The 14,539-nt window shown below is 25.9% G+C and overlaps 1 protein-coding gene across 1 annotated transcript; it reads left to right on the top strand.

Moving 5' to 3' along the window:
- Positions 1–1,734: 1,734 nt before the first annotated feature.
- On the top strand, positions 1,735–14,428 carry OCT59_017120 (uncharacterized protein; the record flags this gene model as incomplete). The annotated part of the gene is made up of 13 exons (XM_066146151.1): positions 1,735–2,121; positions 2,443–2,628; positions 3,019–3,521; positions 3,593–5,353; positions 5,469–7,350; positions 7,426–8,590; positions 8,682–8,838; positions 8,903–9,437; positions 9,523–9,577; positions 9,674–9,779; positions 9,860–10,939; positions 11,028–14,253; positions 14,327–14,428. 13 exons carry the CDS (start codon positions 1,735–1,737, stop codon positions 14,426–14,428), a joined length of 11,145 nt encoding a protein of 3,714 aa, XP_066003872.1.
- Positions 14,429–14,539: the final 111 nt, after the last annotated feature.

Genomic DNA, 14,539 nt, shown 5'->3' on the forward strand with positions numbered 1-14,539 from the left:
TCAATGACGAAAATTAATAACGTAAGTTCATCTACATGTAACGCATTTTAAAGCTTTTACTTTAGATAATACATATTTATTACTTAATCGATTAAATGAATATACTTTTAAAGGATCACAAGAGGAAATGAAAGGTGAATATTTAATGTTTGATGAAACTAAGAATAAAAAACACAACAACATTCGGAATAGGAAGATATAAATGTTGTGCCTCAGATTGATTCTTGCCTCAGATTAAAACTCACGCTGCGTGAGATCAACACCAGATCACGTGCATTACATATATGGTAATTTTACTATGTAGAATGTAGATCATCACGTGTATATACATAATTCGTCACATCCTATTGGTAGTTTTAATCTGAGGCAAGAAATCAATGAGGCACAACATAAACAACCTTAATGCAAAAACTAAAACTTATTTCATAATATAACACGTAAGTTATTTTTTGATCCTATTATTATAATAATTGCATATTTTAGTGATGACCCAATACCATTCCCGCTAATTAAGATTTAAATTAGTTACTTTTTTTAATAGATTAAATTTTTTTTCTTTATTAATTTATTTAATAAATAATCTATTTAGTACATAATTAGTTTTAGATTACTCCTTTTTAATTTAGTGGATAATATACTTTTAACAGACTCTTGATCAGTGGCTTGTTATTACGCGATAAATAGATGAAAATAAGATTTAATTTAATGATAAACATTGCCATATACTGTATAGTATTACAATCTCTGGATTTTCAAATTTTGTAACAGGTAACAATTTAAAGGTTAAGTTCGCTTATCTGATTATCTTACAATATACAATTGCAGATAGAGAAGCTAAGTAATAATTTTTTAGAATTTTAATGATATTCGAAATTATATGAAAATATAGTATAAAAAATAATAAAAATAGTATAAATATTAAATTCAAAGTTACAAGCTGCACCGCTGCGTTCGAGATGCATCTTCTTTCACGTGATTGAATACAAAGTGATTGAAAAAAAAAAATAATATCACAATAAGCGGAATCAAAAATTCTGATAATGACGACTGCGGCTTAAATAGTATTGTCCACATTCAAATATTAATTTATCAGTTAATAATTATCGCTTTATTAAAAAAAAAATTGGTCAATATATATGTTGAGACAACTAAAGTCAAGAAATTATAATCTGTTATTACTCGCTATTAAATTATTGGTATCGAAGGAGTTTGATTTTAATTTTTCTATTCTTCTTTTTTTTAATTTCCCTTTTCTTTTCTTTTTTTCATTTTTTTTCTTCTTTTTTAGGTTTGTCTCTTGACTTACCTTAAAATTATTTGTAGTTCAACAAGGTGAAAGTACTCCTTTGAAATAGTGAGAACGAGCACGTACAATTACCGAATGAGCACGAAATTATTTTCATCGACTTGAATCAGCATCATTTAAGGAAAGATATTGGAATAGGATAATGATGTCATTTTAAGAATAAAGAGATTACAAATGGAAAAAAGTTTTTCATTGAATGATTTATTATTGTTTATTGTGAAACTTAACTAGTATTTAAAAATTATTGATCGATGAGTTTTTACTGTATATAGTGAACTGCGTATGATCAGCAGCAGGCCTATCCTATGTTTGTATTGTACAAGATTCTCAGCCTTTGTGAAACTAAGTATAGTATATTTAATCATTTTTTGTTTTTAATTTATCTTATTTTATTTTTTTTTTACGTTCTCATAACGAAGGAAGGTCGTATGGAAAATAATACATTATCATTCACATTTCATATTCTTTTGCCAGAGAACATTGAAGAAAATGGTCAGCCCGTAGTTCTTGGCAATGTAAAAGAATTAGGATCTTGGAATAATCCTATCGTAAAACTTCGTCAACCATTCCCTCAAAATCCAACATATTGGAAATCCGATCCAGTTGCTATTTCGGTATCAAATTTTGGAAATGTTCAATATAATTATGCTATTCATACACCTAAATTCACGTTATTTGGAAGAGAAGGAAAAATTATATTTGAAGGAATTGATGTTCAAGATAGGCGCACATTGAATATTAAGATAACTGATCAATTTGATATATGGAGAATACGCGGATTTGCCTTTGTAGATTATATTTACGATTCTACTGAGGTTAATAATTTTAAAGATAAAGTTGTGGAATATCAACGTTTATTAATTCTTCATAATGATCTAACGATACGCGCGTCAAATCCCAAATTTATTATCAATCGAATCGATAATAACCTTAAAGGAAAACGATTATTTTTATGTATTCTCTTAGGGTATTATATATCAAAAAGAGAAGGTTCTCCTTATGTATTACTTGATAATTTCCCATCTAACTTATTACTTAATGCTTTTGAGGATTATAAACAAGAAATTTTACCTAAAGACTCCAAAGATCAAATGTATACTGCTATCTTAACTTTAATCAAGCATAATGCTTTTCAGATGAAATTTGATTGGCTCATTATTTTTACAATCGCTTCTGAAGTTGATCCTGATTACACCTTCATTGATCATTTAAAAGCCTTAAAATATTCTGATGAAAATTTAACAAAATTTATTAAAAGTTGTAAAATGATTAAATCTTATATTGAAAACATTAAATTAGAATCTTACGTTAAAATTGCAAAGGTAAATTTAGTTTAAAATTTTTTGTCAAATTTTGATTCAATTTGATTTTAATTAAACATTTATATATATATATTTTAGTGGTTAATCCCATTATGTCACAATATAGACTCTCTTTTAAAAATTTGGAATGATATTCTTTTTCATAACAACGAAATTGATGATAGTCTTTTTAAGTGTTTTATTGACCGAATTCAAAAATTTATTTCTAATGATGAAGCTGTTGACTTAGAATACCACTTTAAAAGCCTTTCAAAAGATCATCGAAACCGTAGTTCGGGAGTTTTCCGTGATCAAGTTATATTTTTACTTAAAAATCCAAATAGAAAGTGGACATATGAAAATATCGATGCTATTAAAAAATTATTACATGATAATAGTCTAAATTGGCAGAGAGATGAAATTATTCAAACATTAGAGTTAATATCTCAGTCACGTACTTTGAAATTATTAAATATATTTCCAGAAATTTTAGACGATTGGTTCCGTAGTGATTTTTCTGATACCAAAGAAGAAAAGATACCAAAAATTTGTGCAATTTGGTTTAAAAATCTTCTCTCCAAACTCAATACAATTACAAACAATAAAAATGATAGCAATTTTATTTTTTCGGTATTTCAACAATTAGATTTTATGTATCCTTTGCTCGGTCAAAGAATTAATATTTGGCGAGATTTAACAGCAATTGCCATAGATAGAGTAAAGGATTGTTCAGAAGATCAAATATTTTCTGCAACAAAATTAATAGTACAAATAAAGCAAGACAATGTTAAAGAACTATTTTTAGAGATGGTAAAGGATATATTAACTATTCAACAAACTTATGATCAGTTGTTAAACAAGATACGCATTATTTGCGATTGCAAAACAACCATGACTTTAGACGTTCCAAACATGTAAGTTTTTTGTAATAATTTTTTGCTTTTAATATGTTATTGTTTTAATATTTTTTTTTTATAATTGTTAGGATAAGCGAAGACATTTTATATTATATAATGACTTATTTACAAAAAGCATCTAAGACTTCGGGACACCATAATACTATTTTAAAATACAGCAACTTTTGGAATATTATATTACGCGCTACTGGAAGCGTCACAAAACTCAACTCAAACCCATTTATGAAAAATATTAAAACGTCTATTAACGAACTCGCTGGATTACTTATTGAAAGGACGATTGACCTAAAATTATTACAACAAATTTTAAAATATGATGACGAATATCTTTTTCGACATTTTGATTCGGCTGTTCCAAAAAAGAAAGCTTTAGGAGATGTAGTTGTTTCTAGAGATGAAATTGAAACACTTAGAAAGGTATATGATTATTATCAAATTAAACTCGATATGCTTTCCAAGTTTTATAGCAGATTTTGTCCATCCGAGAAGGTAAAAGATGTAACGAATTATATTCGAGATGTAAAACAGAATCTGCAAAGTTTAGATAAAATAAAGGCGAAACAAGTGTTCTTATCGGATCATTGGGCATTTCATGAGAAAACTTTAGACAGTGCAAGAAATTGTTATAGATTTAATCGATCTCAAACTTTTCGAAATATCTTCGATTCTTGTATTAAAAAAGATGCTGCCGCAGTAAACGTAGAATACATAGCACAAAAATTAATTCCAAACGTTTTTATAAAGTACAATGCTATTTGTAAACAACTTAAAGATTGGGAAAAGCTCAAATGCTCAGAAGCAACTTTGTTTTGGAAAAATGTTATGGATATTAATGTAGAACTTGATTTGATAAAAGACTACAAAATCTCTAGAAGTCAAAAATTTATGCAAACCCTTGATTATGTTATAAAAATTCCTCATTGGATCCAACGACTTGAAGAGCTAGAAAAAGTTGTGGAAATGAAAGTTTTCAAAATACCACATGATGATGATGATTGGTTATCAAAAGCAATTAGTAATTTAAAAGGTGATTCCATGAAGCTTGGGCAAATAAATAATTTCTTCGATTGCCTTAGTAAAAATCTTTCAGATATCAATCATGATTGTTGGAAATTGATAAAAGAATTGTCAAGAGCTGAAGAATTTTTTAGTTTCATAAAGAAAATTGCCGAACATGATATTAAAAATTTGATTAATGGAGTGGATGATAATTTGGATGGAAGATTGATTCAAGAGAATACTATTTCATCTCTTATTGAAGTTAAACAATTTTTATTTCCTCTTATGAATAAAAATATGGAATCTATTTCTGATTTGTTAAAAGAATTACTAAATATCATTAAGAAGAACCATACATTAGGAGAAAAGATTGCATTATGTAATGGTAACAATATGGCATTACAAAATATTTACAATAATATTCAAAATCGTGAAGAAGTAACTAAAGAAAAAATCAAAAATGCTGTACTTAATGGAACCTTTACATTTACACGTGACCGAAAAGAAGACAAATGTTTAGTTTCTTTACAATATCCCTCTAAATTTAACGTGAAGTATAATTTAAAGGAAATTTTAGATTTACGTGGACGAGCTCTTTTGATTGTTTCAAAACCAAAAAATACTGTTGTGATAAATAACAAAGAGACAGAAATGTTTAAAGATGTTATAGATAGATTCGTTACCCAAGTTGATGTTGCACTAGAAATAATTAGCACTGTATCCATGTTAATACAAATTGGACATTTTGATTTTATAAAATTTGAAATTAAATTACAAGGAACTGATATGAAAGATTATCTGGAATTTTTAAAAGAAGAAATTAAGAATTGGTAAATTTTCTATTTTCAATTTTTTAAACGTTACGAAACTTTTTTTAAATTTTTGTAATTGCTTTTGTATTCTTCCAAGTAAATTGATATAGTTTAATTTTTGCAAATTTTATAGGCAAGATGTAATAGATCGTGCGCAGGAAAATTGTTACTATTTAACGTTCTTTACTGCTCGTCATGTATTGTCATTTTATGATTATTTCACATCGGAAAAATCAGATGAAGAAAATGAAGAGGAATGCAAAACATTGATTAGATTTGTAAACAGCAAAGCTCAATTGCCATCTCATAAGGATATTCAAGGAATTTCACGCGAATCTAAAGATTATTTCAAAGTTCTTTGCGAAATTGGAAATGGATTAGAAAAAATTTTTACGAGTATTCCAAAACAATCACGTAAACTTAAAGCGACTGGACAAGGCATAATTATAGATCTAGTTAGGAAGGGTGAATTATTTGTCGCTTCTTATACTGACAAAACACGAACTCCAAATATTATCATGTCATTATATGCTAATTATGGATCTTATCCCGAACCGTGGCAACTTTTGATATGTACTACTTCAACTACGATGGAAGAATTAGCAAATTTCATAAGAAGAAGTTTATTCGCATCGAATAATGGATATGAAAATCGTTTATTTTGTATTGCAAATTTGGAATCGTTAGATATTGAATTACAATATTATTTTGTAGACTATGTTAAAAAAATGCAATTGAAATATACAAATGAAAGTTACCTTTTGGCATTTCTATGTTGTCAACAAACTGGAAGATCTACTAATTATATTTTAGATCATTATTCTTTAGAAGTTCGAGAGATTGACGAATTAAATGTAGCAACATTGCAAGAAGTTTATCAGGAATTGTTTTCAAATATAACATGTGTTTCTTCCGATTTATCCGGCCAAGGGAAAACTGAATGGATTAGAGAAGTTAGCCATTCTAAACTAAAAATTCCACTTTTCTTAATCAGCGATAATATGGATTTTAAATATCTTGCAAATAAACTTAAAAAATGCAGCCTCTCACAGGAACAAAGTTTACATATCAATATTTTATCAGCTGATTGTCCTGAAGATGTGAATTTATTTTTATTTGAATTATTGACTTTTAAAATAATTTTACATGATAATGTAATAGTCTCAATTCCTGCTGAAACTTTTATTTTTATTGAAATAGCTTCTTCAATAAAACATAATTTGCTTAATATTCATCCTTTTATAAGTTATTTACCTTTTAAGCATTTATCTTGGAATATTAAAGACTTTAAAGTGTCTCAAATAATAACAAGTCCGATTCAAGTTGTTTGTTACTTTTTGAATTTATATGATAATGGAAAAGTTGATACAGAAGAAATTTTCTCTGAAGGAACAGAATTTATCGAAGATCCTTTATCAGAAGAAGTATGCCAAAATCTTATTATAAAATATTTTTTGAGTGAAAGTGGCAAAACTAAATTGTCTTTTAAATATATTGAGATTTTTGTCAATATTTTAGCGGATCAATTAATTAGATTCTCATCAAATAAGGATTTCACACTAAACAATTTGATAGGAGAAACTAGCGCCAATATCGCTAATTCCAGATCAACAATAATTAAGTTATTATTATACACCTCAAAAGATTTAGTAATCCAAACTATTAAAGCAAAGTCAGACCAACTTAAATTTTTAACTATTAAATATGAAGATGAGATTGTTCGATCTTATGATTCAAACGATTTCACATCATTTTTTGATTATCAAAATTCTCTCTCATTATTTTATCATTGTAAAGATAAAGTTCCCGATAACATTAAATTATTGCTAAAACTTCAGTCACCTGGTGATGGGGAATTGGCTGATTTTAGTACAAATATAGAATTAGAAACAATATTAAAGGAACTTCCTAATTATGCTGTGACTATGGATAATCAGATGAAGATGGCCTTAATTCGTTTAAGAGTAAAAGCAAACATTCCAGTTGTGATTTGTGGTGATGCAGGATGTGGCAAGGCAAGTTTCACTTATATTACAATTTGAGATTAAAAACAATTTTGATATTAATAAGATTTTTGTTGGGTTATTTAGACAAGTTTAATTGCCTATTTGGCATTGGTTGTTGAAGCTCAATTCTTGACTCTTAATCTTCATGCTGGAATTGATGAAGAAACTATTATGATATTTATGAATGATGCTTTGAAAAAAGCAGAAAAAGATGAAACGTGGATATTATTTGATGAAATAAATACATGTAATCATTTAGGATTACTTGCAGAGTTATTATCTAATAAAAAATTTAAGGATAAACCTATACATTCAAATGTTCGATTATTTGCTACATGTAATCCATACCGTCTTTGTACAGGAATTCAAAGTGAGGCAAGTAAAGATAAAAGATATGATGAAAATCAAATTAATCTTGTTTATCAAGTTAAACCACTTCCTGATCAAATTTTGAATTATGTTTGGGATTTTGGTATTATAAAATCAAATTATGAACGTAGATACATTCAAATTATTGTTGAAATGGAATTAACAAATAATTTAGCACATCCCGTATTTTCTGAACTCTTATTTGCTTCTCAAAATTTTATACGAAAAGTAGAGGAACCATATAGTGTTAGTTTACGTGATATTAAACGAGCTATAACGTTGGTGAAATTCTTTTATAATTCCCTTGGGAATCGTCCGGCTTACGAAGAGGAACATAAATATCCACCACTTGGAAATCCAACAATAATAATTAGATCTTATATTTTAGCACTTAGTATTTGTTATCATTCTCGATTATATAATCAAGACTTACGTAAACAATATCGTTGTGAAATGGAACAAATATTACGAAATCACGAAATTTATATAGAAGAAAATATGTTTTCTAAAATTATTTGTGAAGAACAAGAGGATTACATTAATAGAATGCAATGTCCACCTGATGTGGCAAATAATGAAGCTTTATTAGAGAATGTTTTGGCTACGATTGTATGCATTTTGACACGTATCCCTTTGTTTCTTATAGGGGCTCCTGGTTCTTCAAAATCTTTGGCAATTCGCTTAATAAATTCGAATTTACGTGGATCTGGTTCGAATGATAAATATTTTAGAACGTTACCACAGATTTACTTAATTCCATATCAATGCACTTTATCTTCAACTTCAGATGGTATAATGAAAATTTTTGATAAGGCAAATAGATATCAAAAAACGGCCTCCAAACAATTTCCCATTGCTAGTGTTGTTTTACTTGATAATGGTTATTGTCACTTTAGTTAATCTTTTTTTTGTTATTGTTTTTTTTAATTGAAATTAACCAAATTTGTTCGTTATGATTTTTAATTTATTAGTCGATTTGGCTGAAGAAAGTCCTTTTAATCCATTAAAAGTACTTCATTCTCTACTTGAACCAAGCTACCCGGCTACAGAACAAGCTGTTTCGGTGATTGGAATATCTAATTGGCGTCTAGATATTAGTAAAAGTAGTCGCGCATTAATTGTTCAAAGGTATCTTTGTAATTTGTTTATTTTTTTTGCAAAATTTTCTTATTAACAATTTTTTTTTATATAGGCCACAAATTAATTTAGATGATTTAGTCGATACTGCTGAATGTTTATTAAATACAAGAGCTATTGGACATGGACAGAAAGTTGCATTAGAACCTTTAGCTAAGGCATATTCAAATTTTGAAAAATATGATCAAGCTTTGTCTAACTTCCACGGACTTCGTGATTATTATGCACTGGTTAAACGGCTTTCAATAAACGAAATGACTCCAGAAAATATTCAAATGGCATTGGCCCGTAATTTTGGAGGGACACAAAATCATGTCAAATTATGCGAAAAATATTTTGGAAATGTTCTAGAATTATTTAATAATCATAATTCATGGTCATATAAACAAATTCCAATCGAAAAATTAATTGATTCAAATTTAAATGATTCAGATGCACGTCATTTAATGATTATTGGTAAAAGTGATTCAATTGTAAATTTGTTAACTTATCATTTAAGAAAAAGAAATTTGGATTCAGTTGTAATTTTAGGATCACAATTTCCTAATGATCGGAATGATTACTCTTATAATGTTTTAAATAGAATAATGGTACGTAAATAATTTCAATTATTTTTCATCTTATTCATTATATTTTTAATCATACATATTTATATTATTTATATTCTTTTTTTAGATGTGTGTCGAAACAGGCAAATTATTGATATTAACAGATTTAGAAATTATTTATGGTAATTTTTTGATTTTATAATAATTTTATTAATAATTTTACAGCAATGAAACTATTATTAATCAAAGAAATAAAATCTATTTAAACTTAATATTAGGTAATCTTTATGATTTATGGAATCAAAATTGTATTGGAGTAAGAGATAAGGAAAAGATTAATTACTTTACACGTGTTGCGCTTGGAGCCTATGCTTATCCTATGTTGTAAGTAATATTTGAAAACTCAAATAATGATTTTTTAAAATATTTTCAAAAGAAAACTTCTAATTTATGTTTTGTTATAGTTATGTTTCGCCAAATTTTAAATGCATTGTTGTTATGGATGAGAATAATTTAGCATCAGTCGATCCTTCGCTTCTTAATCGATTTGAAAAACAAAAATTATCGATAAATGACATGCTTGATGATAGACAAAAGTTGCTTGTAAAATATTTATACAATTGGACAAATCAAATTACAACTTTGGTTAAAGCTAATTCGATGACTGGCTTACATAATAAATTCGCCCAAGAGGATTTATTCATTGGATTTGATAAAAATGAAACTTTACAAAGTTTAATATTTAACATTACAATGAATAACCCTGAAGCTAATGATAATGAGATTTTAGAAAAATGCAAAGAATCACTAATTGCAATAGCGTCTCCTGATGGAATTATAAGAGCAGAATTATCAATTTTGGATCAAGATGAAGTTGATCGATGGAAATATGTTTATTTCAAACATCATCATCACAATGGCCTTTTCAATTATTTTGACGCTTTATTTGATCAAGAAAAATTATCTGCGGATTCCAAAGGACAATTAGTAATTATAAACACATTTTCTAAGATAAATATAAAATTTAAATCTTGTTTACAAGATTATTTAAAATGCCAAGTATATAATTTATCGACCATTAAGACCGAAGTTCAAATAACAAATGTAGTGAAAAATTTCTTTTTTGAATCAAATGATAAGGTTTTAATTCTTCAATGCGATATTAATACTATTAATACTAAATGTATCAAGTTAGTAAAGTATATTATTGAACAGTTTCGAAATGAATTTTTGGCTGAGAAAGAGAAGTGTGAATCAAATATGCCTATTAAATACGCATGTATAATATTTCATATTCAACGAGATTATGAACCAAGTTTGATAAAATCTAACTTTATTTGCGGATGGAATAGAATTACTATTGAATCTTTAGAACCACCGGAAATACCATTAATAGATCTACTGGACAAATCTTTACATGATATAATTAATTCGGAACTTTTTGATAAGATAGTTAATTCAACGATGCCGTTTGAAAGAATTTTAGAGGAATTATTATTGCAAGAACATTATCATTCTAATGAAAGTCATATGGACCCTATTAGGTATAATTAATTTATTTTTCTTTGCTTCATTTCGTATTATTTCAATTAATTTAATACATGATATTATTAATTTCTATAAAATATTAAGGAAAGAAATTTTAAATGACTCTCATATCATGAAATGTATAAAAACAAAAACGTTCGAATGGATATTAGGGAATTACAAAAATTGGCAATGTGGAGCAGCTCTAAATAAAAAGGATTTATCAATGTTTACTTGTTTTTCAATAGTACTACAAAATTATATAAAAAAAATTATCAAGCATACAATTTATAAGATCTTATATTCAATTGAAAAATTACCGGAAATTGAAAGAATTTTCAAAAATGAAAGTAATGAAAAAGAAGTCGTTCATCTATGGAAACAATCCTTTATAGATAAAATAGTTAAAATCAATTATTTATTTGAGCAAAGGTTATCAGTAGTTCCATCTGAAATGATTGAATTTCCTTTTTCATATTATTTTCTAATTAATTATTATAAAAGGTATTATTATGAAGAATTGGATATATTAACACAAGACTCCGAAAATATTCAGGAATTAATTGAAGATCATATCGGAGATTTTAGAAATAACTTGATTTTTATTCATCCAAATTTTGACAATCTACAAAAATGCTCAGAATTATATTATGATGATTTTATTAGAATTATTTTATCAACTTATTCTATAAAATCAGCTAGTAAAGAAAAATTGGATTTTATTTTTAGGTATTTAATTGGAGATAAATTTGCTGATGATCCATTTATTCTTCATATTTATTGGTGGAAGTATGCAACAGAAATTTTAATTCAATTGAAATTAGTTGAAACATTTCCAGATCTTATTATTAAGGCTCAAAATGATTTCATTGTATATGGTAAACTTGATCGATTTCTTTTCAAAGAATCAATTAACTTGATTTTACAAAATATATGTGATGATAAACCATGGAAACAAGATATGGATGTCATTTTATCAATAAATAATTGTAAAATTGAAAATTTAAAGAATTTTTCAAATTTGAACCTATTATTAATATGTAATGATTTATTAAAAATTAATTCAATCCCATTAGAAAAAATCAAAGAAATTATTTATTTGGGAAAATCCGCTAATAAGCAAGAATTTATTACAACTGATATTATTAATTTAGTATTTAGTGATTTAGATAATAACAATAATATAATTCCTATTACATCATTTATTACAAGAAGTCTTAAACTTATTTCTTTGGAATCAGAAATTCGTGGAACTCTTTATAGAAATATATTTTCACAATATTCTTTCAAACTGATGAACGATTGTATAATTGAAAAAATATTTGAAACCGAAATCCAACAAAACGAACAAATATTTTTCATGATAATTAAGAATCCTGAAGAAGCTTTACAACTTTCAATTAGATTAAAAACTATCAATGATAATATTAAATACATCAACTCGAATATGGCTGAGTTTTGCTGTGAAATAATTCAAAAGATTTTCAGTAAATTTAAACTAAATGAATTGTTACCTTATTTCAAGAATTCAATTGATTCACTTATGAAACAAGAAAATTTGCCTTTGCAACAAATAACTTCAATTGCATTTCTAAAAGAATTTATAAATAAATACTGGAAAAATTACTTCCAAGAAGATAATTCTTTATCTAAATCGTTAATTAAAGAAATTAATGATATTATGAAGATTAGTGATGTCCAATCAATAAATTCTTATTTCATACTAGATTTGTATAAAAAAAATTCTTTTAATATAAAGCAATTTGAAATATTAAAGAAAGAATTTATATGTTTTGAAAACCAAAAGTTTATTGATATAGAAACAAATACCAACACGGAAATGAATTTACTTCCCAAACTTTGGAAACCAGTTAGAAAAGTAGATTTTAAAGATTTATATACTTTTTATATTGCAAACTTAAATGAATATCCGTTTCTTTCATTATTTTTTAAACATTATAATAGATTAAAACTCATCAAGTATCTATATCCAATTATCAGATTTGTGAAAATTCTAAACTCTAAACTTGAATACCATTTAACTAGAGAAGCAGCTCAAATTATGTCATTTCATGAATTTATTAAAAAAGAATCAGTAGATGAAAAAGAATATATTAATTTGAAATCTTTATTTGAAGAATTTGCTTTTGGCTGGAATTCTGTTATTAGTCATATTAATCAATATCAATCCGAAGTTGACAAACCATTTATGACTCTTGATCTTCCTGTGATATTTGGATTGGTTGAACAAAAAGATGGTGGAGTTTATTTATGTGCAATTGTGGAATTTTTAATTAAATTACATAATGAATTTTTAAATGATGTTATGGCTATTCCAATTGAAAAATGTAAAAGTTTTAACTTTATAAAAGATTTTTCTTGGAATTGTTTGAATTCTAAAATATATTTCACTACATCAACAGTAACACAAACACAAGAAAAGAATTTTATTAATTATGAATGGAGTGATAAAATTTTAAAGTATAATCAAAGAAATCAAAGAAATCTGAACATTGAAGATAATGTAGACTTTATATTTGATTTACAAAAAATTGAGATAAAATTGGCAAGAAAATTGATTCTCTATAAAATTTATTTTGAAATGGAAAATAATCAGTTCTATTTAAAAAATTTTTCATTTATGCATGAATTATTTCATAATTCTTCAAGTATTCTTTTTAATATTAAAAGGTTCTTGCCACAAGAACCTATCTTGGCAGATAAAATGAAAATTGTATCTTCAATGTTTCAGAAATCAATAATTTTAAATAATCCATCCAATTCGATTAATTTATCTGAATTATTGTTACTTTTTGAAATTATTCTTTGTTTCGTTAAAGAATTATCGATTAAAAATAATAATATTCTTATCTTAAATTTAGTTAATCAATGGCTAAAATTAGCAAGATATAATGTAACATACACAGATATATTTAAGGAATTTTCCTTAAAACATATTATTGCATTTTATGAACTAATTGAAGAACATGTGGCTAATTCTGTAATTTGTGACATTGATGATAAATTTAAAATTCCATTAACACAATATATAATGGATTCAATTAATAATATTATAGATTATCATAATTCAGAAAATCAACAACTTATTCCTGCTAAAGCATTTGTTCTTGCTTTAAAAAGATTTATTTATAGATATTTATTGATTGATTCAAATATTGAAAATATGAGCTTACATATATATTTCTTGGATTTTACATTAAATCTATGGATTAGTAATATAAAAGAAGAATTAATTAAAGAATTATTTCCTACTTGTTTGTTAGTATCTCATGCTTATAATAGTTATGTATATTTACTTGATGAGATTGAGGTATGTACTATACACTATATAATTATTTAATTCTTTTTTTAATAATAATCTAAGATTAATTTATTAATTTTAGAAAGCATCAAATGAAAGGCAAAATAGCAGAAGCTTTGCATATACATCATTAACAACAACTAGGAAAACATTAATTAAAAAATATAAAAAATTTACTGATTAACTTTTATTTACTTTATCTTTTAAATTAGAAGACATTAAAAAGTTGTATCTATTGTTGTTTTTTTATTTTAAATAAATTTTTGTTATTTTATGAATATTATGCTACTAAAAA

Source organism: Rhizophagus irregularis, chromosome 25 (assembly GCF_026210795.1).
Source record: "Rhizophagus irregularis chromosome 25, complete sequence".
Classification (NCBI taxonomy): domain Eukaryota; kingdom Fungi; phylum Glomeromycota; class Glomeromycetes; order Glomerales; family Glomeraceae; genus Rhizophagus; species Rhizophagus irregularis.